At 41.2% G+C, this 15,469-nt stretch overlaps 1 protein-coding gene across 2 annotated transcripts in view; it reads right to left on the bottom strand.

Moving 5' to 3' along the window:
• The window catches only part of LOC138173879 (B-cell lymphoma/leukemia 11B-like), a 130,278-nt gene extending 116,654 nt beyond the window's left edge, over positions 1 to 13,624 (bottom strand). Inside the window, exon 1 of one of the 2 annotated variants that reach the window (XM_069103953.1) lies at positions 13,220 to 13,624. In XM_069103953.1, the coding sequence (XP_068960054.1) occupies positions 13,220 to 13,460 (241 nt within the window). In that variant the 5' untranslated portion in view covers positions 13,461 to 13,624. The remainder of the gene's footprint in view (positions 1 to 13,219) is intronic. The other variant, XM_069103952.1, reaches the window with a different exon arrangement.
• Positions 13,625 to 15,469: the final 1,845 nt, after the last annotated feature.

Consider the following 15,469-nt stretch of genomic DNA (forward strand, 5'->3'; position numbering starts at 1 on the left):
GGAGGCCCCTAGGTTATAAGGCAGCATTATACTCTCTTCCCTCCACCTTCTTCCTGCCAGGGCAGAGAACTTCCAGGCTGCCCTAGAGGCCCCCTAAATCCTTAGTTATTACTGGGTTTCTTTTGCAGCTAAGATAAAGACAGCCACTTTTCCTTTGGCCACAGTGGTGGTCTAGGGGTTAAAGTTGGACGGGCAAAAGCTGTCTCCCCAATTAGTGGCTTTTAATTCCCCAGAGTATTTTCATCTTTTTCCGCTAAGATTTCCTTACACTGGCTCCAGCTACCCAGGATTTCCCTCATCCAAGGGGATTAGATTTATAAAAATCATAGATTTCTAAAATCTTTTTTCATCGTTTTGGACAGGATCTATGATTTCATTGGCCCCAGGGAACTCTCCATAAGGAATTTCCTCGATATAGATTGACACCTTAAACCATTTATAATCTGAGAATTGCCAAGAGCACTAAGTGACTATCAGTGAGTGACTTGAATCATTTAAGTGACTTACCCAGGGTCAGTCTGCCATTTTGAGGAGGGGGGAGACCAACTCTGTCCTTAGAACCATAAAACAGATCCTTAGAACTCTAAAAGTGCAATGTCAGACATGAGAATGTCCTTGAAAATCTTTCTGTCCAGGGGTTCTTGTGGTAGGTGAACTTCTTTTTTTTTTAAGTATAATCATTTTCCTTTTAATTCTATGTGTTTTACTTAATGCAAAAACAATTCTAAGACACCCTGCTTTTGCCCAACCTTTTAACTGAAGGGAAAACAAGGCAAGAAAATATGAATGCCTTGCCTAAGATAATAGAGCAAGGGAAAACTCACCTTAGTGGTGGTTCCCCAACCAAGGAGACTTGGGATTTGTTCCGTTGCTTCTATCCCATATGGGGTCTGGGTTTGATTTGTAAGCTGCCACTTTCACCAGAACAAGAAGAAAGGGAAGGGGCAGGGGGAGAAGGAATCTCATTTCTTCTAAAGATGTTTTAGCGATGCGTTCTCACTCATGTACCCACAGAGATACCATATTTAAAATGTATCTTAACCAGAAAAGATCCTAACTCCCAAATACAAACTTTATGGTATTTTTATTTACATATACTGAAACTCATTTTCAGCCTTCTAGATGAAAATACTAACAAATAAAATATTAGTCTTATCTAACTGAATTTAGCTCCTAAAGTGGAATTAATCAATATTTAATTGTTTCTAAAGCATAAAAGGTCTCTTTCCTCTTTTTTTCCATAACAAAAGTCAGGTGAGGAAAAGAAATACTACTTTTCTAATGACTTGTATTGAGTTACATGACATCATCCATGTGCAGAAAAGACGATTTATTTATTAATGTATATACTATAATTTGGGACACAGAATAGGAACAGCTCCAAAGGTAAGAAGCCTAATTGTGAAGGGTTCCCTAACACCTTCCTCCTCACCTTATCACCCCCAACTGTTTAGAAGAGGGGGAACAATCCAAGAAGTTAACAGTGAGGAAGAGACTCAGAGACCTGAATACCATCTTCCCAAGGACAGGGAAGAACAATCTATCACCCAAAGGAATGATGCTAAAGAGCCGCCGTGGTGGTTACCCTGGAGTGGGGGATGATAGGAGCAAGATGGGATGAAAAAGAAAAAGGCTTTTATCATAACCAGCTTTCACCTCTAAAATCTTCCCAGGATTCTTTTACTGTTTACTTTGAAAAAAGATTTTAAGCATTGCAAAGTCAGGAGAAAAAAAAGTAGTATTTCACTACCCTCCACTTAAGTTGCACAGATGTGCTCACTTTCTTTTGTAAAAAGTCCCAACGCCCAGTGCACACATTCGACGTCTGTGGACACTCTAGTGTTTGTCTTTGGTATACAGTGTTCATGCATGCCCATTTCCCTTCCAATTTATGTGTGTGTGTGTGTGAGAGAGAGAGAGAGAGAGAGAGAGAGAGAGAGAGAGAGAGAGAGAGCTTATAGACTGTGTCCACACCTGCAAAATGGAGCAGAGAATGGGAGGCAATTATCCAGGTGGTTCATTTAAAATAATTACTTTTGCATAAATAATTTTCTGGCTATTTTGGCCAAAAGTGTTTTATTGGGGAGGGGGGAAGGAGAGTTGAGTCCAATTCATCTGAATGCAGAATAATTGCCCTGGTTTTCCACTGTACCATACATAGAACCTGTTCTATGAAGCCTTCATCGAACTCCCTCGAGGGAAGTGACATCTCTTTTGATCCTATAGCATTTTACTCTTCCACAATTTCTCACATTCTAATTGGTAGCATATACATCTCTCTTATTATCCCTATTCGATATTATGCTCCTTGAAGGTAGACTATTTGTTATTTACTTTGCTAATTTTCATGGCACTGAGTACAATGCACTGGGAAAGTACCTTATAAGCTCCCTGGGCCTCCGTTTTTGCATCTGTAAAGATACTAGAGGACCTTCCCGCACTAAATTTAAGATCCTAGAAGGCATTTAATAGATGTTTATGGAAAGGGTGAAGAAATGTACACAAAGCCTGTAAATATACAAACACCACCCACCCAATCTCAAGTTTGTATTTCTTACTACACAAATGATTCTTTTCTGCCCAGCATCCCCCCTAGCAGGAACAGCCTCATGATAGGGGCAGGAAACAGAAAGGATGCAACCTATGCTGTAGCTTGTAGCCATGGCAAAGCCAACCAGTCACCAGGCTGTGGGGGCACTATTTGTTCTTGGACAGAACCATTTCACCAGTTCCCTGGTGCCCTAAAGACACAACTCCTCCCAAGTGCTTAAAATCATCACTGTTGAACATGCCAAGGGGTTGAGACTTGAACCCAGGAACAAGCTGTTAGATTCAATTCAATCAAGATGGGGCACTAAAGGAGTCTGGTTTTGTTTTGTTTTAATTTGGATTTTTTAATGAGGCAGCAGTCCTTCCTTCTTTAACATGCCTTTCCCACATCCACCAACGTCTTCTGAACTCCCATCAGATTTGCCCAGCTTCTTGAGAACCTGACTTTCTACCATCGTGTATTTCTCTCAAATTGCTTCCTTCCTTATGGCTAGGAGGCACTTATTGAATGCCTCCCAGGTTCTAGGCATTGGGCTAGGCATTAGGTGACAGTGAGGAAAAAGAATAAAGCAGTTGTTACTCCAGCCTCTTGTAATCAATCCCCTTTTGCTGCACTAGACTCCCCAGTTAAATACTCAATAAATGTGCCATCAGTTAACTAGCTGATATTCTTTCATTCTCAGGTGTTTTTACTTTAATCTGAGTGCTCTGAGTTTTCCAAGGCATCTCACTTACTTGAACTAAGAGTCTCTCATTGAAGTGTGTTTCTACTTTGAGGACACAGGAGTTAAACAGTAACAGTTAAATAGTATAACTAGTTAAATAAATAATAATTAAATAGGGGAGGCTAGGTGGCACAGTGTATATAGAGCACCGGCCCTGGAGTCAGGAGAACCTGAGTTCAAATCCAGCCTCAGACACTTGACACACTTAACTAGCTGTGTGACCTTGGGCAAGTCACTTAACCCCAACTGCCCTTCCTCCCCCTCCAAAAAGCAAAAAAATAAAATAAATAATAATAATTATTATTATAGCAGCACTCTAAGGAGTGCAAAACAATATTACCTCATTTGATCCTCACAATAACCCTGTGTGTAGATTCTATTATTGTACACATTTTACAGATGAGAAAAATGAGGCTAAGTGACTTGCCCAGGGTCACACAAGTAGGAAGTGTCTAAGGTAAGATTTGAACTCAGATTCTTCCTGGTGCCAAGTCCAACATTCTTATTTATATTAACTGAGACCTCTAAAGAAAGTTCCATGAAGGAGCTGAAATAAACAATGAGCTTCATGGTCACTGATGATCATACTTATATACTGATTTTTTGGAAATCTCTCTTTCAACTGTTTTGAAGCTTGGGAAATTCAGAATCCCCTCTCCCTGCTTTAGTTTAACATAAGAATCAACATTTTTGAGTTGGAAGGGACCCTGGAAATCATCTATTCTAACTCTTCCATTTTACAGATGAGGCCCAGAAAGGGTAAGTCATTTGCCCAAGGTCATGTGGTAGTAGGACACCAGCTATCTCCTCATTCAATGCTCTTTCTCCCATACACCACTGGGGTCAAACTCCGATAGAAATGAGGGCTTCTAATCTGTAAGGATAAAGATAAGCATGTCTATATACTGCATATTGACTTAGTTTTAAAAGGCAGTAATAGCTATGGTTTTTTTTTTTTTTTTTGTTAAATATTTCCCAATTATATTTTAATGTGGTACAGGCTGCACTTGGGAGTGCTGGACATGAAAGTCAGCAAAAACCTAGGTTCAAACCCTGCATGTGATTCTTTTTAATTCAGGAGACTATGGACAAGGTTATTAGACTAAACAAAACTAAAGAAGTCGATTTTTATTTAATTTTTTTAAACTTTCTCTTTCAGCATGCCTTTCCCAAATATTCCATTCCATAATGATTTCTCATTCTTCCAACTCACATCACACTTAACAATTTCGGTTAATATTTGTAATATTAGATTTGTGTGGCCTCATCTTTTAAAAAAAAGTTTCCTGTCCATTAGCTCATTTGAACTCAGTACCACTTCTTTTACACCATTTTATAGATGAAGATCTCTCTGAACCTTAGTATCTTCCTCTCTTATCAATAGAATAGTAACTGACATTCTCATGGCCCTTTAAGGATTGCCAAGTGCTTTACATCCACATATATTATCTTACTTGAACCACAGCCTTGCAACCTATGTGCTTACAGGCATTATCTTTCTTTACAAGTTAGGCAACCTAGACGCCGGTGATGAAGTGATTTGCCCTCAGTCACACGCTAACAAGTGTTCATAGTGGATTTGAACTCAGGTTTAGCATACTTTCCCCTAAGTAATGTTATTCAGTATCCTTGTAGTATTGCCCCCACCAGATTCCTGTGAGGCATAGATGAGAGAATGTATGCAGATTGCTTAAAGCCCTATACAAATGTCAGTCACTGCTCAGTGTGTTACTGCTTTGGGCAAGTCAACCTCTGAGTTGCCTGTATTTCTTTCTCTATAAAATGTCCTCATCATACCTGCTTGGGTTACACCATATTGTGACATGGCTGGAATGAGTTAATGGAAGGAAAAATGCTTGCAAAAACTATCCAAAGCTGCTGTCCAAATTCGAGCTAATATTAAAAATCCAAACTCCCCAGGTTCATTTTCCCCAGTGATCTCAGAGAGAAGAGTTCAACCCAGGTGTGCCAAAGTGACAAGATGCTTTGTTAACTGCAGGCCCCACCAACGCACTGGGGGCCCACTCTTCCCTGATTCTGCACAGGTCGGTTTGCATTAGTCAGGCATGAAAATTAGCAAAAGGTAACTGTCAAACATCTAATAAAAACTGCAAGTCAACTACTGACCTTTTGCTACAAGATGAGAAAGAACTGCAAGTTTACTTCTCCCTGGGCGCCCAGTTGTCTGCCTCCCTACCCTGCCCATGCCTCAGCTCCCTCTTTGCTGAATGACTGCTGGAAGTTTTTATACCACCCATGCACATTAGCAGAGGCAGCGGGCACAATGCCTAATCGAAATCATGTTGTGGCCAAGGGAAATGTTTCTAATAAAAATGGAAACTATAACCCACTGCTCCAGTGTCACACTTCTTCAGAGACTGCCCGCTGGCCCACAGAAGCAACTCTCATGCTATCTAGTCCAGGCTACAAGGAAGCCAGCTGTCCAACAATGGAGTGGGCAGCCTTGTGAATTCCCTCCTTTCCATTGGAGGTGTTCAAGCAAAGACTTATAGTCCTGAGCCTGGTGTCAGAAGAGACCTAGGTTTGAATCTTGCCTCTAATACTTCTTAGATGTGTAGCCACAGGCAAACCATTGGACCTCTCTGAAATTCAAATCTTCTCCTCTGAAAAACAGGGTTCCTGGTACCTTCGGTACCTACCACATACAGTTATGGTGCCATGTAAATCTTAAAAGCGCTATTGTTAATAGTACCACCCAGCCATCAGGGATTTTGTGGACAGAATCTTCTCCTGAGGTGGGAGCCTGTTCTAAATGAACCCTTTCAACTCTTAAAAATAAATGCTGAGATGCTGAGCAAAGATTTTTATTAGGCTGAACACCAAGAACCATCTTGCGCCATGTGGATGGCTTTCTTAGGAACACACTGTATTTCAGAGCAGTGGTGCCCAAGGACTCCTGTCCCTGACCTCACTTGATAGCCTGGTGAATCAAAGAAGAATCTTACCTCAGCCTCTGATCCTTACTATTTATGTAAACCTGGAGCCCTGGTCCTCGGTTTCCTCATCTGGCAAATGGCCTCTGAAGCCCTTCCCAGCTTGATTCATGATCCTCCAATTTCTCTTTTATATGCCTTTCTTTCTTTTTGTGACAGAGTGCCACCCATGATGGCTACAAGCACCCAAAAGTTAAAGTTAAGAGTGGCAAGTTTGTTATGTGGAACACTGAGTGCCCATAAATGCCTTAATGCAGGCAGCAAAAATAATTAGCTGTCACCAGTTGGGGGAAGAGGGAAAAAAAGAAAGAAAGAAAGAAAGATAACCCACGCCATGGAGTTAACAATCAACTGTACAACACACATGGATTTAACTAATCTTAATTTGGAGGGGAAATAACAATTCTAAATATATCAAATTCATTTATTTCAAGGCAACCTGAAGTAGTGTTTATCTCTAGTTTGCAGCACATGCAATTTAGTTCTTCTCACTGGCAGGTTTTATTTTAAAAAAAAAAATTCTTTAGACCCAAAATGAGCATTCACAGAGCTAGGGTTATAGCATTTAAATCCTGCAGCTGACAGGAAACCTTTCTCTTCAAACACACTGAGTTCAACTACATAAGGTCTAGTGCTTATGGCAGAGAATCCCACTTGCTGGTCGACATCTAAAGCCACTCGGCCTCCTCCACGAATGACTTCCATAATACTCCCCAGAATTGCTTACCCCAGTTCCAAATGAAGACGTACTTAGAAGTCTGGAACACTAAGGAAAGGACACAGAAGAACACTTTCACCTCTGGCCTATGGTTGAGAAGCAGCCTCCTGTCACTTTTGTGTCTCCAGCACTTCCCAAGTTAACTGACATTTCTGGGGGGGATGAAGTAAAAACTGTGATTGACAGCTGCTGGCTAATTCATGCTATTACAGCTTCATTTGGTTATGGAATGAATGATACCATGCCAAAAAAAAAAATTTATCCGTGATCAAGAGTATTCCCTTGGGGGGCTGTATAATGTGAAACCTCAGGAAAGTGTCCTGGGGGTAATAACTAAGAGAGATTTCTTCAAGAACCCAAAGTTAACTTTTATAGATAGGAAAACTCCCCCAGCATATTAACAGAGACTATAGAATTACAGAATATTAGAAGTGAAAAGGATCTTAAAAATCATCTGGTCTAACTCCCGCATTTCACATTTGGGGAAACCAAGGCCCACAGAAATAAAATAGCACACGCACAACAAGTTTGTGGCAGAGCTGGGATGAGAACCTAATTCCCATCACCCCTGTGTCCTTTGTGTACAAGGGTGTCCCAAAAGTATTAGTGCAGCTGTAAGCTTTAATCCATCTACCAGTTTTAAACTGCACTACATTTTTGGGACACCCTGTATTTGGCTTCACCGCTATCACATAGTTACTGTAATAATAGCAGTAATAATGAGAACTAAAAGTCATGCTTTGGCACTAATTAGTGGAATCACAGAAATAAAAGAGAAGATAGAGCTTAGAGTGGTCTCAGAGTTCATCCAGTCCAAGCTCTTTTGTTTTAGAGATGAGTCCCGAAAGCTGAAAACCAAAATGGCGGCACTCTCTGGAAGAGCTGTATAAATGTAAAATAAACTCCCATCTCAAAGAGAGATCTCAGTAATATGCTCAGCCTATGAGACTTGTACTGTTTTAGTAAGTGAAGGCCAACTGTTACCTGAGCTAGAAAAGCAATAGCAGCAAGCCTTCCAAAGCCAACTGCTGAATCCCAAACGACTTTCTTCTTAGGAAAGTCAAAGGTGATCCATTACAAGCATGTCTTCTAGATGCACGTCTTCTTTCCAAACCCAAGATCTAACCTCTTCTCCTCAAATCGCTAAAAAGTAGAGACACACTATGGAGACTGACTACAATTGGATCAGGAATTCAGAAAGAGGTTGGATCAGGGGAAAGAAGTTATAAGTATTCCCAATCAACTTTCTCTGAAGAGTTCTTTCAGGGAAAAATAATAATGAAGATGATGATACATATTTCCATGGTACTTAGAAGTTTTTACAAAGTGCTTGCCTCACAGTAATATATCAAAATTATTATCCCTGTTTTGATGATAAGGGAAACTGAGGCTCAAAAAAATTAAGTGAAGCTCACAGGGTCAGATAGCACCATCTGTAAAATGAGTCTTAAACTAGAAATCAGGTGTGGGGAACCTAGGACCTCGAGGTCATGTGTGGACCTCTAGGTCTTCAAGTACAGCCCTCCGAACCCAAACTTCACAGAACACATTCCCTTAATAAAAGAATTTGTTGTGCAAAACTTGGACTTGGTCAAAAGGCCAATCCAAGGACTTAGAAGGCCACATGTGGCCTTGAGGTCCCAGGTTCCCCCTCTGATCATTTTGGAGGGGGAAAGGCAAGGTAATTGGGGTTAAGTGACTTACCCAAGGTCACATAGTTAAGTTACTTTTCTTTTTTTTTTTTTTTAAGCAATTGGGGTTAAGTAACTTGCTCAAGGTTACACGAGGTTATACCCAGTTATTTCTGGGTGTGGTGCTAAGTATCTGAGCCCAGATTTGATCTCCAGGTCATCCCGACACTGGAGCCAGTGCTCTTACTCGCTGAGCCACCTGGCCGCCCCAGTTAAGTTACTTTTCAAGTGTCTGAGGCTAGATTTGAACTCAGGTCCTCCTTACTCTAAAGCAGGTGTTCTATTCACTGCGCTACCTAGCTGCCCCTGAGCTACATGCTTTCTAAGATTTCTTGCAGCTCTAATCCATGATCCCATGTGTAGCTTCTAAATGGCTGAGATAGGATTCAAACTCAGGTCTCCTGACTGCCAATCAAATATGCATTTCACATGCTGCCTTTAAAGAAAACATGAATTAGAGGCAGCTAGGTGGTGCAGTGAATAGAGCACCAGCCCTGGAGTCAGGAGGACCTGAGTTCAAATCCAGCCTCAGACATTTAACACAAAAACTAGCCATGTGACCTTGGGCGAGTCACTTAACCCCAATTGCCCCTCCAAAAAAAAGCAAAAAAAAAAACCCCACAGATTAATGGTACACACAGATTAAAGGTTCAGCAATAGCAAAGTATGACATTAATTATATCATCAATATGTAAGACTGGCCTCTCTCAAATAAGATGGAAAGATGATTGTTGTAGTACAGCAAATTCATTCATTCATGAAAATGCAATTCCAAGGTGGGAGGTGACTGTAGATCTTTGCCAAAGGCCCCAAAGTGATAGACTGACCCTGGGAAAAAAACTGTGAGAAGATGGCAAACTCTGTCTTCAGTATTCTCCAGCAGGTGGACCACTCCAGGTATTTACCAACCTCTATCTGCAACATCCAACAATCCAGACAACATCCAACACTCCAAAACTATAGCTTTCCCTGCTATGTCTTTCCTACCATACACTCCATCAAAGTTCCCATTTCTTTAGTGCTCAGCTCTCAGATGTTATTTGCAAAGAATGTAATTCATACTTAAGTGGGATGATGGCTAGCAGCTCAATGTCTTACATTATCCAAAGAGAAATTTTCATTTTCAAAGAAGACCCTTACATCTGTAGTGGTATAATTTCAGCACCCCAGATTCCCTTGGAGGAAATATTCTTAAGCACTTCTTCATAGTGCCCCTCAAAGCACATCAAGGATCTGAGTCTATAGCTGTGGGTGGCCAGCCCCAAAGTTGTTTTTTTGCTTGTTTTTTGCCAGTCCCATGGGATTTTTGCCACCATTAGGCCTTAAGATGATGTAGGTTCTAGGTAGCTAAGACTACTACCAGCAACTTACTATACCATACCTCTGTTGAGCCAAAGGAATAGGAAAATCACATACTGTCAGTACTGGCCCTTACAATCAGAGAACACAGAATGTAAGAGCAAGAAGAGGTTTTTAAAGGTCACACATTTTACAGATGAGGAAACTGAGGCTAAGGAAGAGAAAGCACTTGCCCAAGGTCATACAACACAACAAATGGAAACTTCACAGAAATTCAAGAAGTTCCCACCAGGGTGGGGGGCAGCCAGAAGCACCATGGGCAGCCACCGCCTGGCCTGGGCAGCAGCTGTGTGTATTTCCAGAAGCCAAAGCAGCCCATCGCCTATGATTTCCAGTCTCCCTCTTAAAATATAAAGACTCAATTATCTTTGAACAGCTTGCTTTACACATGAATTGACACATTTATTTGACAATAAATAACTGAAAGTTATCTGTGTTTCCTTTACTGTTAATCTACACAGAGAAATAATAAACAGGGCTTGTCTACAAAAATGCAACTACTGCAGTCCTCAGAATTCAATTAAGCTAAAATAATTAATGCTTCCACCATATTAAATTACTTTATACATTTGAGCCACTGAAGTTTTATTCTTTAATCTTTTCTTTTTGTTAAATAAATAAAAAAAATTAGTTGGTTCCAAAAGTATGAAGGAAAAATGGAAAAGGGGAGAAAGACCAGGATTTGCTATTTCAATGTAACGGTCTTCTTCGGCTGCCACAGCATGTACTGTATTTGGTGCCTTTGATTAAACGAACATTTTAAATGCTTTGAACAAACATATCTCCCTTTATACTTCTAAAGGATTATTTTACATATTTCTTTGGGAATAAAGAAATCCATTCGCCCTGTTGCAGTGCAGAAAGGCCAACAATATCTGTTGCCGCTCATACAGCATTGTAGAGTACTGCAGTATTATTACAACCAAAAAAAAGTGAGAAGGGCTGGGGGTAAATCATCCTTAGAAATTATCTTTTCCTTTTATGAGATCATATTTAGTTGATTTTTTAAACAAACCTAACAATAATGATCTATGGCCTTTCACTGGGAAATATAGTATTAAATTTAGGTTCCAATTTTTCTAGCAAATGCAAAGTGTCTTTTTATTGCCTGGCTACAATGTCAAGCATTCTGTACTCCTGTTGAAAAACTATTCCCCTGATTTTTTTTTAAGTACAGGAAGGAGAAAACGGGGAACTAAAAAGCCACCCCACCTTTTTCATCTAACAGTTTGGTCCTTAATTAAGAAGGCACTGCCACATTTGCACAGATATTCCTATCTGCATATCATGTTCAGGAAGTCTACCCAAAATAACTTTTTATTTTTGTATTTTAAGTGCCTCTCATAAAAGTTTCCTTTTGATCTCCACTGAGTTGGGAAAAGAGTAAGAATTCTCATTGGTCTTTTTCATCCTAAGACAGTAAATTCTGTGCTTATACCCTCTCAAGGTCCTTGCCCCATTCAGATTTGAGAATTAAAAGTTGGAAGATACTTTGCAGATTATCTGGTTCAGTATCTACAGAATAAACTGAGGCTCAGAAAAGCAGGTGACCTGACCAAAGTCACAGAGTTAGGAACAGAATCCAGGTCTCTTGATTACTATTCCAGTAACTCTCCACCGTACCACATGACAGAAAAGGTAGACTAGTGGCAACATTTATCCAAAAACATCCAAAGAACTTAAAAAGAATCAGCCATCAGATTCTGGCCTCGGCAAATGGCGGCTCTTGAAACCCCTTTGACTAGCTAGGCACAGAAGTAACAGAACACTTTCAACAGAGGAAGCAGGGGCTCCACCAAAGATTAAAATTGGTGCTAGCTGTTCTTTACCCTTCAAGAACAGCCTCTGTACCTCAGGGAGTCACTGAAGGAAGAAATCAAGTCACCACCTCTGATGCCTTTCATTAGCCCAATATGGTCCAAGCATCCTCTCTGAAAACCTCTAGCCTAGTGCAGTGAGCACACAGGTTTATGCCGTCTGGCCATGGTATTTTGGAGGAATTCATCTAGTCATGGAATCTAGAGCTAGAAAGGCCCCTTAATCATAGGATGTCAGCAATGGAAGCCGCCCTTAGTTAGAGACGTCTTATCCACCTGTCTCTAAAAGATGAAGAAACTCAGGCCCCTGTGAAGGGTAGTGACTTGCCCATGGTGTCATGGATAGCAAATAGCAAAATGACCTTTGACTCCCAGTCTGGGATTCTTCCCACCAGACCACAGCTAGTGTTCACCCTAGTAAGTGGTATTGTTTTATAGACTCCATCCAAGAGAGACATGTGCTCGAAAAAAAGGGTCTATTGCTTTGCATGGAATGTCTCGATACTCGGAAGGAAACAGCAAGCTAAGAGAGAAAGAGGCACTTCTTGTAAAACCACATTTTTAAAAAGGAAATAGATCCAACAGAAGGTAAGCAGGTGCTGAAGTTATATAGGAGAGTGTACCTGTACACAGAGGAACACGACCAAGTGGGTCACCAAGGGGTGAAGGGGTCCCACTTCCCTGAACCACAGTGGATATTCTAGGAGATCTACAGAAAAGGGATCAACTCCAATTAAAAGGGATCTTGGAGATTAGCCTCCCCAGTATTTTACAGATGGAGAAACTGAGGTTAACAGAGGCTGTTTGACATCACAAAGCTAGTGAGGGGTGGAGCAGAGACTTAAGCTTGTGTCTTCTGATACAGAGCTCTTTCCATTACGTGATACTACCTCATGATTTAGCCCAACTATTTTACAGAGAAGGAAACTAAGCAAGTTCATGGAAAAGCTAGAACTATTTCCCTAATTCCCACTTCCATGCTGCCCTTTCCACTCCATCTTTTACTTCTGGAAGCAGTGATGAGATCAACTTGATTATAACACGAAGAGAAAGCCATTCACCAAAAAATAGTAAGATTAATTATGTCCTCTCGACCCTATGTACATCGCTTCCTGAAGGCTCATTGCAGAGCATGGATGTTTCTGGGTAAATATGTGGATAACACCTGGCACTCATGGTGGTCCTTAAATGACCAGCCAACCTCCAAAGCTGCCGAAAGCTCTTCTCATCCGTCATTGGCACAGTCAGGCAAAAACATGGCGGACTCTGAACACCAGTGTGGTGACCCTCGTACTCTAGTGCCCTTTTTGGGGTTGCCTCTACCTCATGGCAGGTGTGCTATAAGGGGGAGTGCCATCTGAGCATGTACTTAAAACAGAAGATGGGAGAAGGGAACGTGCCATACCTGCAATATTTTCCTGCTTCGGACAAATTCCTTTTGTGGGCGTCAGTAGACGATCTTCTTCATCCGGGGTGACTTGGATCCCGATTTCCACTGGCTCTGAAACTTTCCTGAGCTCGGGGCGTGATGAAGGGGGGGGACTGCTTTTATCCAGGCTCTTCTCATAGCAAACACCAAGGCTCCCACTACATTGTTTCTTCTTGTGCTCTATAAACACCAGGATGTCTCTCAAGGGGAAGTTCATCTGACACTGGCCACAGGTCAGCAAGTCTGGATCTGTCCCACCTGCGGTCAGCCCGAGGCCACCCGGCTCCTCTATCTCAAGACCTTCATCTTCGTCGACAATGGCGGCTTCCACATGGTCAGCCTCTGCTTAACATGGAGAAGAGAAAGGGGGAAAGGGGAGGAGAAGGAGCAGAGAGAAAAAAGATGGGCTTAAGCGCTCGAAAACATTTGAACAGTCAAATTAGGAGAAGTGGCAGCTCACAAGTGTGGATCTTAATGCCTGCCTCTCCTCTTCCTTTATTTTCCCCCTTTTATTTCTATCCCCAACACAGTCACCTTCCCAACTAACAAAAAGAGCCCTCCTTAGAAAAGGATCCCATGCTCACAGAATGCTATGATGCCCTGTTTGATGCTGGCTTCTTCCCAAAAGGCTCTGGCATTACTGTAGGCCTAGATAAGCCAAAAGGTATTTGATCAGGCTGAGGTCTTCAGTATCCTCCTGGTAGAAGGGGAACTTATTTTGGACTTCTTGACATTCATATTTAAGTCCATATTCTTGTTACTAGAGAAGTCATAATAGAGAGACCTAGGTGGCACAGTGGACAAAGCACCAGCCCTGGAATCAGGAAGAACAAAGTCCCAGACACTGCGTGATCCTGGGCAAGTCACTTAACCTCTGAATGCTTTAGTTTCCTCATCCGTAAAATGGGGATAATAATAGTACCTACAAGGTTGTTGTTGTGAGGACCGAATGAGATAATCCCTGTAAAGATATTATGTGCACAGTGCCCGGCACATACTAAGTGCTATAAAAATCTTAACACATTTTATTATTAATTAGCATGACAAAGTAGAGAGAGAGCTGGCCTTTAAAACCAGTAAACTAGATTAAAGTTCCACTTCTGAGAAAGAACAGCTGGGTCACTTAACCACTCAGTGCTCTAGGCATTCTTCTAAGAGTAGCTAGTGGTTGCAGAGAAAATGCCATCCCACAGAGGTAGAGGAAATTTTCTCACTGAGAGCTCCCAGTATTAATGAAATCCCAGGTCTAGTTCCTATGCCTACTACTTTACTGCTTCAAGATTTATAAAGGATGTACTTCAGGCTGCTACCTCGAAAACAGCTCCTGACTGGCCAGGTTACTATGATAGGTGGACAGCTTTCAGAGGGCAGCAGTAACAATTACAAGATGTTTGCCCCACACACACACACAAAAGGGAGAGAGGGAATGGACTGTTTCTAAGTTGTCGGCCAGAGCTATTTCCCTAACTGGTTTGTCCCAACCATTACCAACTAGCTAGTGAATTTTTTTTCTTGGTTGGTGTTATTTTCTTACACAGGAGGCCATGTATCCAGACCACAATACACTTTCAGTACCTTGCACACAGTAGGTGCTCAGTTAGCTTCTGTTAAATTAAAAAGAAAATATATTTTTATTCTGCCTTAATCATGTATGTCTGCTTATTACATGGTTGGGTGGGGGGAGGGGAAAATAAAGTAGTTTGAAGACGATGAAGATCTTAAAAGGTAACAAGCCACTTAAGGAAGACGTTTTAACTTTGCAGCCTAAAATTTCTATCGAAACAAAGGAGACACATAAAGGTTTCATAATCCTCTCAGGATCTGAGATTTTGTTGGAATTTTAGAAATGCAAATATTAGCATTCTAAGAGAATAAAAGGTGTTCGAGTTCTGACAGCCAGGCAAACCAGACAAAGGTCTGAAACCAGAGAAGCAAGGTAAATTTTAAACTGTTCAGTATTTAGCAAAGAATAATGGAAACCACGAAAGAGTAGGGAACAGGGATGACGGGGAAAAATGCATTCCGTGGCTGTGAAGTTATTAAATGGTCAGAGCCAAGGAACAGATAATTCAAGGAAAAATTTCTGTGGCATCTCCCATCCTCCAAATAAATCACGGGCCTGTTATTTCCCTTGATAGTAGCACATGCTTCCTTAGGGAAGTTTCCCCAACAGTCCACATCTATGCGTGTAATATGTACATGTATCACAAACAGGAGATGTGTGTG

This window comes from Petaurus breviceps, unplaced genomic scaffold (assembly GCF_028583685.1).
Source record: "Petaurus breviceps papuanus isolate PSGF00001 unplaced genomic scaffold, PetGlider_PUasm1.0 66, whole genome shotgun sequence".
Taxonomy (NCBI): Eukaryota; Metazoa; Chordata; class Mammalia; order Diprotodontia; family Petauridae; genus Petaurus; species Petaurus breviceps.